Source organism: Anopheles coustani, chromosome 3, assembly GCF_943734705.1.
Source record: "Anopheles coustani chromosome 3, idAnoCousDA_361_x.2, whole genome shotgun sequence".
In the NCBI taxonomy this organism is placed as follows: domain Eukaryota; kingdom Metazoa; phylum Arthropoda; class Insecta; order Diptera; family Culicidae; genus Anopheles; species Anopheles coustani.
Genome location: NC_071288.1, coordinates 20,271,974 through 20,288,696, shown reverse-complemented (window position 1 = coordinate 20,288,696; position 16,723 = coordinate 20,271,974). Strand labels below are relative to the sequence as shown.

General features: G+C 46.8%; 1 protein-coding gene across 1 annotated transcript in view; it reads right to left on the bottom strand.

Annotated features, from left to right (window-relative positions):
* Positions 1-15,667, bottom strand: part of LOC131272856 (uncharacterized) — a gene marked incomplete at its 5' end in the record, with an annotated part of 65,561 nt that extends 49,894 nt beyond the window's left edge. The window contains one exon of the mRNA XM_058274726.1: positions 15,481-15,667. Within this exon, the coding sequence (XP_058130709.1) occupies positions 15,481-15,667 (187 nt within the window). The remainder of the gene's footprint in view (positions 1-15,480) is intronic.
* Positions 15,668-16,723: the final 1,056 nt, after the last annotated feature.

The window sequence follows — 16,723 nt, the reverse complement described above, 5'->3', positions numbered from 1 at the left end:
GTGGTTCATATTTATTCAAATTCGATTTAATGAACAACTTATGTTGGTATGCTCACGGTGGATCTCGGGTTTGAAATTAGTAATCAATTTTTTTATTAAAAGAACTAACAATTTTCACCGCCACTTCCACCCGGATGTGCCTGCGTTAATGATCGTGATTTTGTGCAGGAAAAGTTTCACTTCCGAGTGCATTACTCTATCCCTAGAGGTGCCCCATTTTTACTACAAACTATCATTAGAAGATCCCAAATACCAAACGCCCTACCCGTCGCTGCACTGCGATGATGTTCGATTCATCTTCCATCCATCCATCCTTCCCCCTCACCTTCCCGTTAGAAACGATATGAGGTGCAACGCTATCCAAACATTCAATCAATAATCATCGGGTGGGGCAATCGGAGGTGGAAAATCAGTTCACTTCTGCCGAGCTGTCGAGGTGGGTGTGCGAGGTTCCCTTTGTCGAGGCAACCGTCGGGGATGCTGGAACGAATCCAATCGGTTCCGCAGTGGGTGGCATAGATTGTACATAAGAAGTCCATGGAACGCTTCGCAAGCGGATCGTCTCACACAACTATTGGAAAACCCTTGAGATGCTAAAAGAGATTTATGCCATCAAAAGCATAATTCTAAATCATTATGACCAACAGAATAGAATCTCGAATAAATGAATGAATGTGTATGTTCATTTCCTAAAAAGTACATATTAGAAAAGGGAATTTCAGTACACATTTGTAAAAAGAATGTAGAACACATCGTAGGGTTAATAGTGGAACAATTTAATATTTTCATCGTATTACTACACAACTACACTTGACAACGACCCGACGGTATTTACGGTTCCCTTGCCCTTGGCACACGATGCACTCATAATTCGGCAGGTGCTGATCAAAATCTACATCCTGATTCTTCCCGCCACTCACATATCCACACCTACATGTTCGCACCGACCTCACAAGCGAACTCATGCGATCGAGCCACCAACTCCAATGGCGTGCTTGCATCGATTGCCGCTAAAAGTCATCATGATCGTGCCAACGGCTAAGCAACCCACGCAAAATACAGACCAACAACAGCGAGCAGAAAAACATCATCGGAAAAGCAACCATCGCCGACGACAAGTTAACCCATTCGAGCCGACGTCAGCATTCCGGCTTTTGGGCTAAGTTCAAATGTGTTCAGTTCGCGCAGACTTTCTCGCCGCCATCTCAAATCCTCGAGGATTCGTGGTAAGTCGCGCCAAGTGGTAATTGTTAGCTGTCAGTTTCATTGATTGGCCTTTTTAACGGAGGGAGCCTTTTTTTTGTGTACGGAACCTGCGGCCCTTTAAATATGGGTAGGGCTTCGAGGGCGAAAGGCAACGAAACAGACCAGCACCAGCGACGCGGCCGACGTTGCACAAGGTGCAACCGCTACGGCCCATCCTGTTCGACGCCTCGCCATTGATTTCGTTTAATTGATGATGAGTTCTGGCGGTAGGTTGATTGTGTGCCCGTGTTTCCCCGGAGCCACCGCGTGTAAGGCACGACGATTGGGCTTGTAATCGCGTGACAGCTGACGTTTGTTGGTACTGTTGCGCTTGACAGTTCTATTGGCTACCAGCGAAGTAGCTCCACCGTCCGGAGAGCGAAAGGCGTATGCCGGGACGTGTGCGGACCGACTTTGGAAAAGTGTGTGGCTTTCTTGGAAACTCTTAATCGGTCGCAAATGAAGTAACTGTTTGAGAGTCTTTTTTTATATTTCGCGAGCAGCTAACAACATTACTGTGTTATTTAGTTTTTAAATGTAAACACGTTTAGAACAACCATCGGATTCATTTTGTTTATCATTTTCCAACTTTCATGCGTGAAATATCTTATTCCTTTTTATACATGTAAGGTTGAAAAGTGTAGCTTCTATATTATTTACTATAAACCTTTTCCTTCCATACTCTGGATAAAACTCTACTCTACTACTGCTCGTTGCTCCCTTTATATCCTACTGTTTCCTCTTTCAATGTCTACTCGATTGATTTCGCCCTAACTCACATACATTGTCCCGATTTAACATAGACCCATCCGTCGGCCCGAAGAAGAAAGGTGCGAGAAACAATTTCCTCTCAATTAACAAGTATCGTTTAGCGGTCTGGTGTGAAGACAGGATAGCTGGTGGTCCCGAATCCTGTTCAACCAACCCATACCTAAAGCTGATGGTAGTAGAAAATAGACAATTATATTTTCTAGATTAAGGATGCGTATTTCGTTCGGGGTGGTCCGTGCTCTTAAACCTTTTGTAAAAAAAAAACAACTTAGCAGCTGTATATTGAAAATAATTTTCCTAGTTTACATTTTGATTGAAACTTTTTGTACATTTTATTCACTGTGATGATTCCAGCTGGCTATTGTTTGGTCTATCAATCCACTTTCTCAACCGTGACAAGGGTCATCACTTTTAAGGTGCTACAACAAGATCAACGCTACGACGAATGCCCCGGTGGGAGGCATCGGAGAATCAATATCCGCCAAGATAAATGATCTGAGTGAAATCTCAGAAAATTAAGGCGGGAAGCCCGAAAGCGCGCGCGAGAGAGAGAGAGAGAGAACGAGATTGAACCAAGGAGCAAAGCAAAGTGAATTTGGACGAAGAGGCAAAACGATCGTTCCGCATAATCCTTACTGAAAGCAGCCGACCATAAATCGGGCCGGACTGTTTGGTGATAAATGACACGGATCATCCCACCGGGGCTTTTCCTCGGTTTCAGTGAAATAATTCGGTCAGCACGAGCGAGGACGCCAGGATCCGTCTCGAGCGATGCAGATGAAACCGGAGAAACCTACACTAATGGGTACGTCCGCTAATTACTCTATCCCGAGGCGGAAACGGGATGAAGTTCCAGCTGAAGCCCCCGGGGAGCTAAGGAAAAGGGCGAGAAAATATTAGTACTAGCCAAGAGGGTTGCTGTCTCTCTCTCTCTCTCTTTCCCAATGACTATTTTCACCCACCTCGTACCATTCACTGGCAAGCAAATGATCATGATCCACTCGGCACATCATCTCTTTAATAAATATAGTTAAGCGCTTGACTAATTGATTTCTGCTTCGTTTTCTTTTTCGACCCTTATTTTCCCTTTTTAGTTTTTTCGTCTCCTATCCGCCTTGACGATCGTGGTGATACTCCCGTTTCGGTCTCCGGTTGGTCATTTGCACTCCGCTCCGCAACGCGCAAAAGCAACTCAAACATCGCTTGTTATCAGTGGAATGTAAGCAGGACCCTACAAAGAAAACTCCTGCATCGAGGTGAAAAACGAAAAAGCGGTTCGCTGATGGCTTCAACAATTAATGATCGGTTTGGTCCACTCCAACCTTCCCCCTCGTGCCAAGGGGTTTCCAAAATGGGTGCTTCGGGTGGGACCGAAAATGTTTGCTCACACAAAAGCATCGCCGACAGGAAAATAAAGAAAAAAAAACTATCGTACCCCATAGCCCCCAAAGCATCGGTGGTAATGAGCATCTTTGGTTCAGCGTTTTGTGGCGCTTCGGTCGGTTCTATTTCTGGCGCCCGTTCCCGAAGCGGACGGCATCGGAAGGCGTTACCCATCAAGGGGCGCATCGCTGACGCAGGAGGGTGATGAGTGAAATTCGAGAGCCTACCAAAATCGGAACATTGACGGCACGTGAACGTGGGGTGTTCAATTATTGGTGGCGTTTAAACGCCGTGTTGTTTGTGTTTGTGGGGCAGAATTTATCGGGCCCGCCGCTCGAACACCCAACATGTCTCCGACAGGAGGAACGCCGAATTGGTCGTTCTGTTTTTTTTTCATTCGTCGATGCTACGATCCACCAGCGAGAATAAAATATCGACCGCTCAACCTTCCACCACCTCAGGCACATGGTAATGTTTACACCTTTGCTGGGGTCGCTCCGGGTGAACACTTTCCGGCCGTATCTATCTGCTACAGGCGTTAAACCTCGTATCGGCGCATATTCAAACGCACTCCTCCGTGGACCAACGCTAGCGAAGACTCGGGAGGGATCGGAGGTAGGTATGGTTTGGCGAGAAAAGGCCTCCCCCGAAAGCCATTAAGTGCTTACACCATTATTATCCCAGCCAGCCAGCCAGCGCGATACGATAGGACCCGGTGAGGCGAAATCAATTCCTAGTTATACCCCGAACAATCCACCTTCGCCCCTCACCGATTGCACCCGCTCCATCGGAGGTTCGTCGCTTGAGTCACATTGGCATTGAAATCTTTCGTCTGCAGTGCGCGCGATCGTTCCCCGAAGCGAGATGGTGGAGTGGGTGGCAGGGGGTAGCGATGATAGTAATTCAGTTGGTGCGGTGCAAAAATGGGAATATAAATAAATGTTGAACAAATATTGAATAGAATCTACCCCGCAGTCCCGCCGCGATTAGGAAGGGCCTCCGGGCCGTCTCCACCGGCACGGCTGCGGGGTGACTAAATGAGCAATTTGAAGCGGTAAAACCGGTGTTTACGCCACCACCCGGTGGACGGGGTAGAGGTAGAGAGCGATTAGAAACGGTTGCTGCCTCCGGGGTGTTAGTTCTGGTGCAAAGCTTTCGGTTGCTCGTCGTCGCAATCGGTTTCCTTGCGTTTTTGTCTTCTTTTGTCAGTAACCTATGGACTTTCGGGGATGGAGGAAAATATCTTATGAAAGCTTAGCGGGAGGCTCACTTAACGTAGCACGGGGTTTTCTTACAAACACCTATCGAAAACAGGGATATCGCCGGAGGAAGGAACGCTACAGGACACATGCGCCGCGCTTGGGTAAGGGTTGTGAGGGTGGGTGTGTGTGTACCAAAGGAGCGGCTTGTTAGGTACGCTACAAGCTACACAACAAACAGCTAACATTTACAAGCATTTTGGCGCGAGCAAGTCACCGACTCTCGCACACCTGCCCCTTGTGTCGCCATCTTGGAAAGCCATTTATAGCGTGAGAAAATAATCTATCCCGTGTGGGGGATCTCCGTCAGCCCGGGACGGGAAGGGTTAAACGCGGATGTGGTTGCGTTCAATTCTGTCCAATCAGTGTACTTTCTACATACCGTCACTTCCCTCCCGCCCTCCCTCACGAGCAGTGACGCGATCGAGTGAATGAATTTTTAATTGAATTTATTTGCCATTCGTTCGCTTCGTAAACATCCTAACACAAACGGCTGCTCTTGCTGCTATTTGTCATGGAGGGTTCGGTCTGCGGCTGTAAAGGAAGCACACTGAGCAGATGGGCTGAAATTATCCTCCAATCACCTGAGCCTGCCGTTCGCTAGGAGGTGCCTTTTATGGCGGAAAGGGAAAATTTATCAACGTGATTATTGAGGCGATGAATTTCAAATCAATGCTCCACCGGATTGCATACGTGTGTATGTCTAGCATGTTAAGATATGGCAATGAAGCTGCGATTCTGCTGCTCCGATCAGTGTCAATTTCATAATTAATTGGCAACGAGCCTTATAGAAAAATGCTTAATTGGAGAAAGCACAAATAAATAAAATTAATCAACACACGACAACACGTTTGTATTACATTAAAGTTTAATTTTTAATATTTATTTCGTTATGGTTACTATGTTGCCCTTCAACAATAAACACGTCATCGAGAAGCATGGCCTCATGCCTAGTGGATAACGTCAATCGGCTCTGCGTCGACAGTGTCGTGCGCCGCTTGGCGTCACTTATCATGTCGCGGGGAAATAATGAAGCGCATGTCGGTCCCGTACAAATGTGGTGACATTTTCCATCACCGCAAAGGCTGCCCCTCGTCAACGCCGTGCGCCGTAGAGTTCGTTTTATTTTAATTAAACGATTTAAGAGTCGGCAATGCTTGCCTGGACGAATGAGTGGCTTAACGAATGTACTTACGATTAGAACAAATTAATTCTCATTCCAATCAAAAATATACCTGGATGACGATTTCAACATCGTTAGGGCAGAAGAGGGTGGGTGGTGATATTGGACACGTCGTATGCAGCTTTAAGGCGAGGGTACGATATGCGCTTGCATGCGCCTGCAAACACCAAAGCGTGACAGATCGTGAATCGCGTATGTGGTCTTGGTGCCAGTGCCGACTCTCCCACCTCCCCCGAACTTGGTTTCCTTTTGGCGCCAAAGTGTAGCGTGCCATGTCTGCTGCAGTGAATCACGCGAATCCATGTCCAATCGCCTCGAGGATACGCTGATACGCCGTGCACTATTGGCTGCGGTGCTGGGTGCGGTCGCTGGGGACACTAGCTTGCGCTTGGCGAACCGGCTGGCTCCATCGATGTCCATAGGTGGGGTTCGTCGCTTACGCGAAGGGACAAAATTCATGCTCCAACCGTTTAACACTGTTTTGCCATCTTATATTTCTTTTCTCTAATGGCGCAAATCATGGGACAGTAATTGAATGTCACACGTTTAAACGCCCGCTTGTCAAGCGCGAAACACTCACACGCTCTGAAGGCTGGGTTGGGCTTGGTTTAATTAATTGCTTGATAGCAAACATAGCATTGCCTATTGTTGAACTAGAAAAATTTACCTCCCTCAAGCCTTCAATCACCACAAAAGAAGGGATAATCTCTGAACTTCGGTTACTAGAGCTTATGTGATTTGTCGGAGCATCACAGGAATACATGTTTAAACCATCGCCAACACTACATGACCAATGATTGATGATCGTGTCTCTGAAGATACGGCAAAAAGACAGAATCAAAGCTACACACCTGACTCGAAGCATGGGGAGGAATTGAATTTTTTCAAGATCACCAATAAGCCGGCTAACGATCGATCTTGTTATGAGTCTATGTTTATCAATTGTCCCTGTGACAAGTCAAATATTGGGGAAGAAAATTGAATGAAACGATTGGAATAATTGGCTACGAAAGTTTAAACGAGCGCTTATCAAGTCAGTAAACGGAGTATAGAGGTTTAAATTTAAGCTGAACGCCAAAGTGACATCAGCTAGATACGAGCTTATCGAAGGACTTGGGGGAAGCAATCGGCGCACAAGCGACGAACCTGTTTGATCGATCTTTTCTATCGAGATACGATCGAAATTGAAAGAAACCGTTTATTTTCCACCGGCAAGTTCTGTGTCCTCTTTAGATTCTCGCCATTGTGCAACCGCGGCTGCAGAGAAGCGTTACAAATTTGAAACACTTTTTTTCCGATCCGGTACCTAGGAGCATAAACCGCGCTGTAAAACACATAGTGTTTCCCTCCCGGTGTTATTTTCATTTCCTACATCGATCAAGCTTGCTTTAATAATTTCGTTACGGTGGTTAACCGTTCTAGTTAGCACCCCGAGGGGCTGACGCAGCGGGTGTTCGAACCTTGAAAACGCGCCGAACCGGTGAAGAAGAAGTCTCAGCACGCGGTGACGCAGGAGTCGATCGTGAATCGATTTGGATGCGGGCCAACCAGAAGGAGTTTGCATCAAGAAATATGTAAGAGAGAGCAAGAAAGAGACAAAACCAAGCCCGACGATAACAATTCCATCGATCGACCATTCGCACCGGGAATGATGATTGGGGCACAGGTTCCCTGGTGTCTGGTGGAAGAAACCGATCCTCTCGTCAGGGTCTCGGGCCAGTAGGGTAAGGACTCACCCTGTGCGCAGTTGTTGATTATTTTCGATGACGATTCAACTCTCCGGAACGCGGCAACAAAAATTGGGCAACCGTACCGGCGCGGCAAGGGCACGGGTTGTATTTTTAGCCTGCACAAGCACCCTTCGACCGCGCGGAGAGTCGAACCACGGGTGAGGACGAGCATCGATGCGGTAACGTGAAATATACGTAAATTGATAAATTAGTTACGGCTGTTGGTGGTGGGCTGCTGTGTACGCGCAATAAATTGATTCTTTCTTCTAGGTGCGCGCTTACTCTTCCTCTTCGTTTTAAATTCTTCCAGCATCAATGCCCTGCATTGGGTTTTTTTTTGAGCTTTGGATCGGTTATGATTGGCATGGGATCTATTGGAAGGAATGTTTGGTATGAAAATGCGGAAAAACGGGCCAAGCTAATCAAAAAATAATGTGGAAAATCGGCAGAACGGAATTCCAAGCATTTTTCCACCTTCAAAGTGTTTGACCTCGGCGAGGGGTGTATTTAAAAATTGACGAAAAGAATTAAAACTAGGCTAGAATAACGTATGAACGGCTTAAGATTACTTTTAATAAAATCATCTAAAGAGTTTATCACTAAGTTGATGTTTTTTTCACTCGATAAGTAAACCACAATGTATTTATAACATTCAATATATCCAAAGCTTAGACGAATCACTGATCCCCTAAAACGAACGCAACCTTCAATCGAATTTTACCTTGTTAAAAGATGAGTCAACAAAACCGCATCGTTTTTGAAGGAAAAATATACTTATGGATCACCAAAACGAACACCCGTTAGTGGACGGAAAATGAAAAACCTGCCCCACTAATAAGAGGCCGTTTGTCGCGTTGATATGGTGGATCATTTTTCCAATTAACTCACACCCGTGCTCATCTTCAAACGCTCGTGGCGCTGGCGGACGTCCCTCGGGGGGCGTTAGATGAGGCGGAAATGGGTCTTTTCAGATGGTTCATAGTTCTACCTTTTTGTTCCGCCAGTTCGTTGCCGACACAAAGAGCGTACCGCGGGGGCGGAGAACCAGGACGAGCAAATAGGGTGGCAATTAGCCGCCTAATTAATTGGCCGCGAACAACCTTCCTTCCTTCGCTCTAGCGGTAGCGACATCTAACGGGAACTTTCACTGACCCGGGAGCTGCGCTTCCCTTGGCAGCATCCAATTGTGGCCGCTTTGATGCACGGGAGCGCGCTTGAAAAGGAACCGTTCCGTTTGCGAGGATCAGTTACGGTCACACCGTGGACCGAATGTGTGTCTAACGAGTCGCCGGATGCGGACGTGATGTGCCTACAGCAGGGGCAGATGAAGTTCAGCGGCTTCATCGGTCCAACGTCGCTCCATCCGAGGTCGGGTTCCGGTGGTTCGTGCCGAGTCAGCGCCCTCGTCAGCGGTCCGCTCTCAGCCCATCGCCCATCGAGGGCCACTTGAGCAGCCCGCGGCTACTCGAGTCCGAAGGGCCCTCGACCCGGTGGAGACGGTTCTTGCTTTGTCAAACCATTTCTTCTCGGCTCTCTCGGCCGATATCTTTACATCGGACTCCAGCGAGCAGCGGACCGCACACGCGACCCACACCGCGGTGTCTCGTGCTGGACGTGCTTCGCTCAAATTCCCAAAGCGGACGGAACCCCGGATGACTGCACGCTTTGCTGAGCTAAAGGAACGCCCTTGGGTCCATCGATTGTAGGTTGCAATAGTTTGTTGCGAATTGCACATATGGCATTCAGACGCTTGGCAGTTGTTCTTCGCTACAAAGCGTATGATTTTTCCGTAGAACCGAAGTGCCTCTCGAAGAAATACTTATGAAGCGTCAGTACTGTGTGAGGTCTGTCGCAAAAGCTAAGTTCGCATTAACGATGAAACCTAAAAATATCACATCGTCGGATCATAGGACTATCGAATCGAATACAGAATTCGCTCCTCAGATGGTACATCGATATAAAATAGCTTGTTTTGACTTTACTTCCAGCATTCAATCGTATGAATTCCTGAAAGAACTACATCCGTAACCTTAAGCAGACTCATCGCGGGGGATAATATATTGAAACAAAAGCAAACTTCATCAATCGTATCCCATCAGCCATTGACTGCTACAACTCGGTGCGAACCGACGAGCGAAGGTCGCGGCCGTTGAGTCACCGTCGATCACCTGCAAAGTGATCTCACCCCGTCGGGGAAGGTGATTCTACCATATTTTCGTTCCTCTCCGGATGCCGGACGTGTGATGATGGCAAGAGATGGGTACATACAATCACAGGTGCGGTTCGGTCGGTCGTCCTTCATTCAAATCATGCCAAACGCTGCGCTACAAACAGCCGGTCTATGGCGGTTGAGATCGTAGTCTTCCAGCGCTTCAGCACCGCAAAACCAAAGAGCCTCTCCAACTCCAACCAGCATGCGGTATGCGAGTGTTATTTCATTTGAAGGGCACGAAACAACGCAATTGTGCATCCGAGGACAAAGCCACACGGGAAACACTCGCTATCTCACCGGATCATCGAGATCCTCGCAGATAATCGGGGTAAAAACGCAGCTTCACGTACTCGGCTGAGTTTGGTGACGCTAAAATGTGATTCTCGATGGGAAATCTCTCCCCTCGCGGACAGTTTCAGCCCACCCAACCCAGCGGAACGCAAAGGCGAACGTTTATTAAAATGTTACGCCATTATTAAGAAATCGCGATCCATCGGCAGCGATAACCATCCGAAGCCGTTATTGCGTTAATACGTGGCGGAGGAAAACTTTGCCGATAAAACAGTGTCCCTTGCAGCAACAAAGGACCACTTCGGCGGCATCGGGACGATTTGTGAGGTTAGGAACTGTCATTTTGCCATCGCGTTGGAGCGATATGATGTACTGTATTGTCGCGCTCTCCTCATCCGTTTGTCGTCGTTCCCAGGACGCAATGCGTTCCGGTGCGTTCACATTCTCACACTCTTCGACCTTTTCAGTTCAGAGTGAACCCTGATCGAAGAACAATCGTCGAAACTGCGCGGGAGGACAGGCAGGACGGTGCGAAACGATTGTACAGCGAAAGTAAATATTATTGCACCCAAACGCATCGCTTGTCGTTGTCATGTGCTCGCTGGTAATAAAACATTGTAGCAGGATAACAATTGTCTGTCCTTCGATTGTCATGTTAGTGGGAACAATCCATGTCCCACGCAGACTGTGAGACAAATGTAAAGGGCTCGCAACAAACACAGCCTCAATAACGCTATTGAGAGAGCTTTTGAGAATTTTTAATTGCGAACTTAAATGTATAGCTCTACCAAAATGTTTATGTTTTAAATTAAATTTACTCGCAATACATTCATTCAAGTAATGGCATGAACATTTTTCTGGTTGTCACCACTAAATCGTTTCTGGTAATCTTGGTACAATTGGCCCCCCTTTTTCATCATTACCAGCAAGGTCGCCGTTTTGCTCTTGACCACCCTGGATTCAATCTGTGAAAAGTGTGGAGCTGCAAACTTAAACAAACCAAACGGCAACTGCATTCTTATTACATATGCACTTCGAATGAAAAAAAAGTAAGGAAAACCAACGTACAGAAAAGTGTCCCGACCAATTACTGGCACGCAACGAGCGGCGTTTGAAGGTGCAGTGCAAACAGCGCCGAAAGGTGTCGTCCGTATCGGCTTCGACAGCATGTCACGTTATGACACGTGCCCGAAGAAACCCTCCGGTTTGCCGCCCGGGCCGTTCACGACGACGATGGTAATGATGATGACGACCGGGGCTGCAGTTTTCCACCAAACAACGGCTCGTAATTGACCTGGCAGTAACCAACTGTCGGCTCTTATTTTCACCTCATTTTGTGGAATTTAAACCTCCTAGTAAACCCCTACCACACACACAAAAATTCCATCCGGAGTGGACCGGAGCTCGCTCGGTTGCTTTATTTCGTACCTTTCGGCACTTTTCCATACGGCGATCGGGAAAAAAGCAAAACGCGGAAAAATGTGTGCGCTTCTCCCGAAAGACGTGCGCCAGCGGACAACCGACACGAATGTGGAATCTTCCCGATGACGAATTGATTTCAGCTTGTTCCTTACGCCTCGTTTTCGGCCCGCTTCGGCGGGCAATCCAAGATTGCTGGCCACGGTCGGGAAACGGTTGTTTCATGCCACACTATTTCAATTACCGTTTAACGCTGGACAAAGCAGGAGCTTAGCAAAAATAAAAACTATAGCGAGATCAACCTTTGGCTAACCGTAGTAGCAGTGATAAAAACAGACCACATAAGAACGTATGTGTCATTGTAAATGAAATTATTTAAATTGGCATAACTTAGTTTACCCTCGGATCTCGTTTCTTCACGAAACACACGTGCCGGTTGGCATCCGGATTCGATCCAATCGAATACAATGGTCGAGGAAGGGTGGAGAAATGAAGAACGCGATTAAAATTGCTTTCGTCCACGATGATCAGAACGACCCGGACCGAAGACGAAACGTTACGCTTCACACTTTGAACGGACGAAAGGAAAAAAAAGCCGACGGGAAATTGGACCTGCTTTTCCGATGGGTCTTCGCGTTCGCGCGTAACACGTGCCACACGAGGAAATGTGAAGAATTCGGTGGACGAAGCGAATAATTAAATAATTGAATCGATTTCATATGCCTGCGAGAATCGTTTACTGCGTTCAGAAAGAGCTGGCATGATCGATTCATGTTGATCATCGATCTTTCATATACGTCAACTGTTTAACAATTGTTCGAAAATTAGTTATCTGTGCGGATATTTTTTCTGGAAAGAAGTGAATTTTAATTTTGGTTAAAATTTTGACATATTTTCTAAAACTGGTATGTAACAAAAATTATTCCCGTCCCACTGAACTCTAACGCAGTCACTGACACTAACAACAAACAAATCATCACACCAACAGTAGACATTACATATTTGCATACAACAAAAGACTTCACAGCCCTTCATCAAAATGTACCACCGACGTACGCATCCGGCAAAGTACAAAGTCCATTTGCTTCTTGTACCGCTAAAATTAAGTTATCCTCCCAGCAACGCCTCGGACTCGGCGCAGTTCCACCCGAGACACCGCTCAACTATTGACCTTTCCAATCGGGTTCGTGGTTGGCCGCGCAGCCAGCTCCTTTTTCCCGCTCTCGCCACGTTCTCGCGCGAAGCAACCGCCAGTTAGCGATCGTTTTCAAACTTCCAAATCAAATATAGCCCCACGCAGCAAACAGCGTGCACACAAAAAAGGAGAGAAAAGACGGCCCGGTGCCCAATCAACTCGGCGCCGCTGTGTGATTTTCCAACCTTTTTCCAACCGTTTCCGTTCACAACGGTTCACTTTCGTGGCCAAATTTCGATCGACTTCGGGCAGTGTCACCCTGTTTACCCTCCGGCTTATGTTGCGATCGCGGGTGGTGCGCGATTGACATTTGCTCTAGAAATAATCACTCAAACCTCCCACCCTGCCTGTTGTGCCCCTTCGGTCCGACCGAGTTAGGGTCCCGCTAGTGCTCTAATTCTGTGGTCAAACAGTGGGACCAAGGCTTGGAACGGATTCGAAGCACAAAAGTCCCGTCCCGGGTCCGAAGATTGTTTCCAGTGAGTGATAAAAAAGGGATGACAACGACGAAAGTGTCTGAAACGGTCCATAACAGGACCCTCCTGGTCGGTTTAAATGTTGCGTTGGGCGTTCGTTCCCCGGGAAGGTCATCCGTCGATAACGTCGTCAAGAATGTGTCAGTCGAAGGTGTTTGACGGGCGCCTGAGCAAGTCACACCATCAGTCACCTCATGTCATTCTTTTTTATTTCACGCCCAAAGCGCCATTCCCGACCGATTGCTTGTTTGCATGTGGAAGAAGTTGACCAGAATGGGTACGAGGTGCTCTCCATCGGGTCCAGGTGCACCGTGGACGGGATTGATTTATGATTGGTCGGACCGAACATGGCATGGGCCAAGGCAACTCCTCGAATTGTATGAGCAAGTTTGGTGCGGAAATTTTCCAATTTTTTTCCACCCAAATTGACCCAGTAACTTTGCATTTCAAAGGTCGAATACAGACACTGTTTGAGAGATTGAGCCAAATTCATAGGGGGCGGGGGGTTACGAAAGTGCAACTAATATGCCACACCAATTTCAAGCGACTTTACCTTTGCGTTGAAATATTAAACAAAATTCATTTTACTCAGCTGGTTTTAAATTTGTTTCAAATCCAAATGATAGAAATCAACTGGTTACTATTGGACCTGCTGGTTCACCATGACTATGTTTACTTCATGGATAACTATGTTTACTTACTTGTACAACCAAGAAATTGACAAATGGTGAGTTTTTAAAACATCATCCCACGACATACCTGTCCCCCATCAAATCATAACGCTTATGTCGTCCCTTAAAGTGTTTTCTCATTTAATCCATCTTACTAAAATAAAAAATTAAAATCTCCCCCAAAAAAGTGAATGTGCATCGGGCGTACGTATTTTGTCCCGCTCGTACTCTCAAAGCCTTTTTCCCGGGCTCATTCGCAAGTACATAGGCTTACAATTGTTACGGTGTCCAGTTACCATTCTGTGCCTCCAGGGTGGCCGCTGTTGGGCTCGCTGAGCGGTTTTCTCGGTGGGAAAAGTTTCAAAAGCAAACAACAACAGCAATGATAACAGTTACAAGTAATGGCTATGCGGTCCGGTTATGCGCATGTCAACCGTTTATGGTTTGTCATTTGTCACGTGGCGAATGTTGGCTGGCTCGTCATAAGCGAACAACAATAAAAGGAAACTCTCACCAGGATTGCGCATGGACACTGTGGGCAATATAAAGTCCAAAACAAAACGAGAAATTGCTTGCAACAACCAAGTTACAACCAGGGGTAAGGTTAGTTGCTTGGTACGATGTTGAACAGCGTTCAGTAAAAATGTTACAGGCAACATAATACGTAGCTCCGACGATGGCTTTGTACTCGAAAAAATTATATTCGTTAAAAAAAACCTTAAAATATCTGAGACAAATTATTTCTAAGATCATACAAGTGACTTTAAATAATTTCATACAATTCGTAAACTGATTGAAATTAGTTATCATCACAAAGTTTAAATATTTATCTTACATTACACATTCATTACAAAAATATATAGTCAACCATCCAAAAATGAAAGATCTTTGCCTATCTCAGTGAGATGGTGAACACTGATCATGCAATAATGTAGCGAACCTCACGCTAGGTTTTTCGTTAAAATGGAATTCTTCATTCCATCCACATTCTTCGAAAAACTCTTCCCTACAGGATAGCGTCAACAACTTTCAGCTCGTACGAAACTACTCTGTACCTTCTCATGGATGGATTCCGGGACCGATCGATCTTTGGGTCCTGGATCGGAACCGAAACTAATTTATTTAACACCACAAATTGAATTTTTATCTACCCGCAAAGATCGTGTTCAGGTGTTATTTCCGCGCCCTCCCTCCCAGCCAGCAGCGCCGCAACCTCGCACGAATACAGTAGCTCGGAAGGCAATCATCGTCCTGGTCAGTATCAACGGGGAGGATGGGTCCATTTTCCCGCTTATCCCCCTCCATCTGCATCGACGGGATAGATTCGTAGATAATCAAAACGGTAGCACACGGTCACCGCAAGATGAACTTAATTTCATGAAATATTCAGCAACAAGTGAACATAATTTATGCCCCCACGGGGTTGGCTAGGGTATGGAAAATTACGCTCGCTCAAAACCGTCGGCGCGAGGCAGGAGGATGTACGAAATTCCTTTGAGCTCTGCCGTTGGCCTCGGCGAAGCTGATGCGCCGAGGGCGAAGGCTATCTGCACTGGTGGTGCGAAGTACATCGCAAGGGCAGCTACCGGGTTGATCGTTGGCGGTGAATTGATTTTGCTCACATTTCATCAGGTAATAAACTCACCCTGCTGGAAGTAGTTGGCTTTGCGCACGTACACACACACCAGCGCCATCAGTTGCAGCTGGGAGAGGCGCTGGCGGGTGGACTGTGGCAGCGGCAGCAGATCGCGCAGATTCGCAATCTCGGAGTTGATTAGGTCGCGCCTCAGCTTCGAGGCGCCTTTGGTGGATTTATTTGCATCGAATCTGGAAAAGATAGAGAGTGTCGAGAAGTGTTAAAAAAATTATAGAAATAAATTACATAGTTAACCAAAGACAACAGAGTTCAATTTTCAGCTTTGTAGAACGAACAGACTATAAAATAAATTTCATAAAACTTTCCACCTTTTTATTTTTATTTATTTCTTTTACAAACAGGACATAATCATGAGCCACTTTATGTTCCATTTAAACGCTCAACAGTGAGAACGTATACCGATCGAAACGATTTCTCGATAAAAATAGGGATAATGGCAAATAATGATTTTATTGGTAACGGCCATTAAACCGCAGCGAGTTTTCCCACTCAACTCTTCATACATCACTTCTAGATTGCCAGCGAAACCCGCCGATGATGGAGCTGTTGATCGAGGTGCCGAAAAGATCGAAAGTCAACCAAACTCGACGACCACGGCCACGTTGCATTGATTGATTGTTCAAGCGAAGAAGTGCCGCGATCGCATCTTAATGGCGCTAAAGCATCGATGTCAAACGCCTGCGGACGAGAAAATTGCACTTCGCCTGGGTTTGGCAGGCCGCAGGAACGAAACGATCGATCGCGTTGACCGCTCGACCGGGTGATTTATCAGATGGTGGAAATGTGAAAATATTGGAGCGAGCAGCCGCAATCATAAACACTTTTCCTGACCCGCTCAATCGAGATGGGTCGGGACCCCGGGCGAAGGGGAACCAGGGCACCGAGCCGAACCGAAGTTTGCTCATGGTAGCAACAAATGGAGCACACTTAAACTAGCATCAAAAGTCACCATCGTCATCATCACAGGGCGCTCTTGGCCGTGCGCAGTCTCGTTCGGTGGGGTTCGTTTTCTGGTCGATCGCTTAAATCACCTAAGCCATGCAAGCGCACACGCACGACCCGACCGTCCAATATTTCCCACGCTTGAGCGCAATGACTCGCGCCCGGTTGCTTCTGCGCCGGGAAAGAATGGCGAGCTGCAAGACACTGGAGGGCCGTCGAGGGGAAGCAAAACAAAACTTCCAAAAAGCTAAAACGGCAAACACCGCTTTGATGCACGAAAGTGCAACGA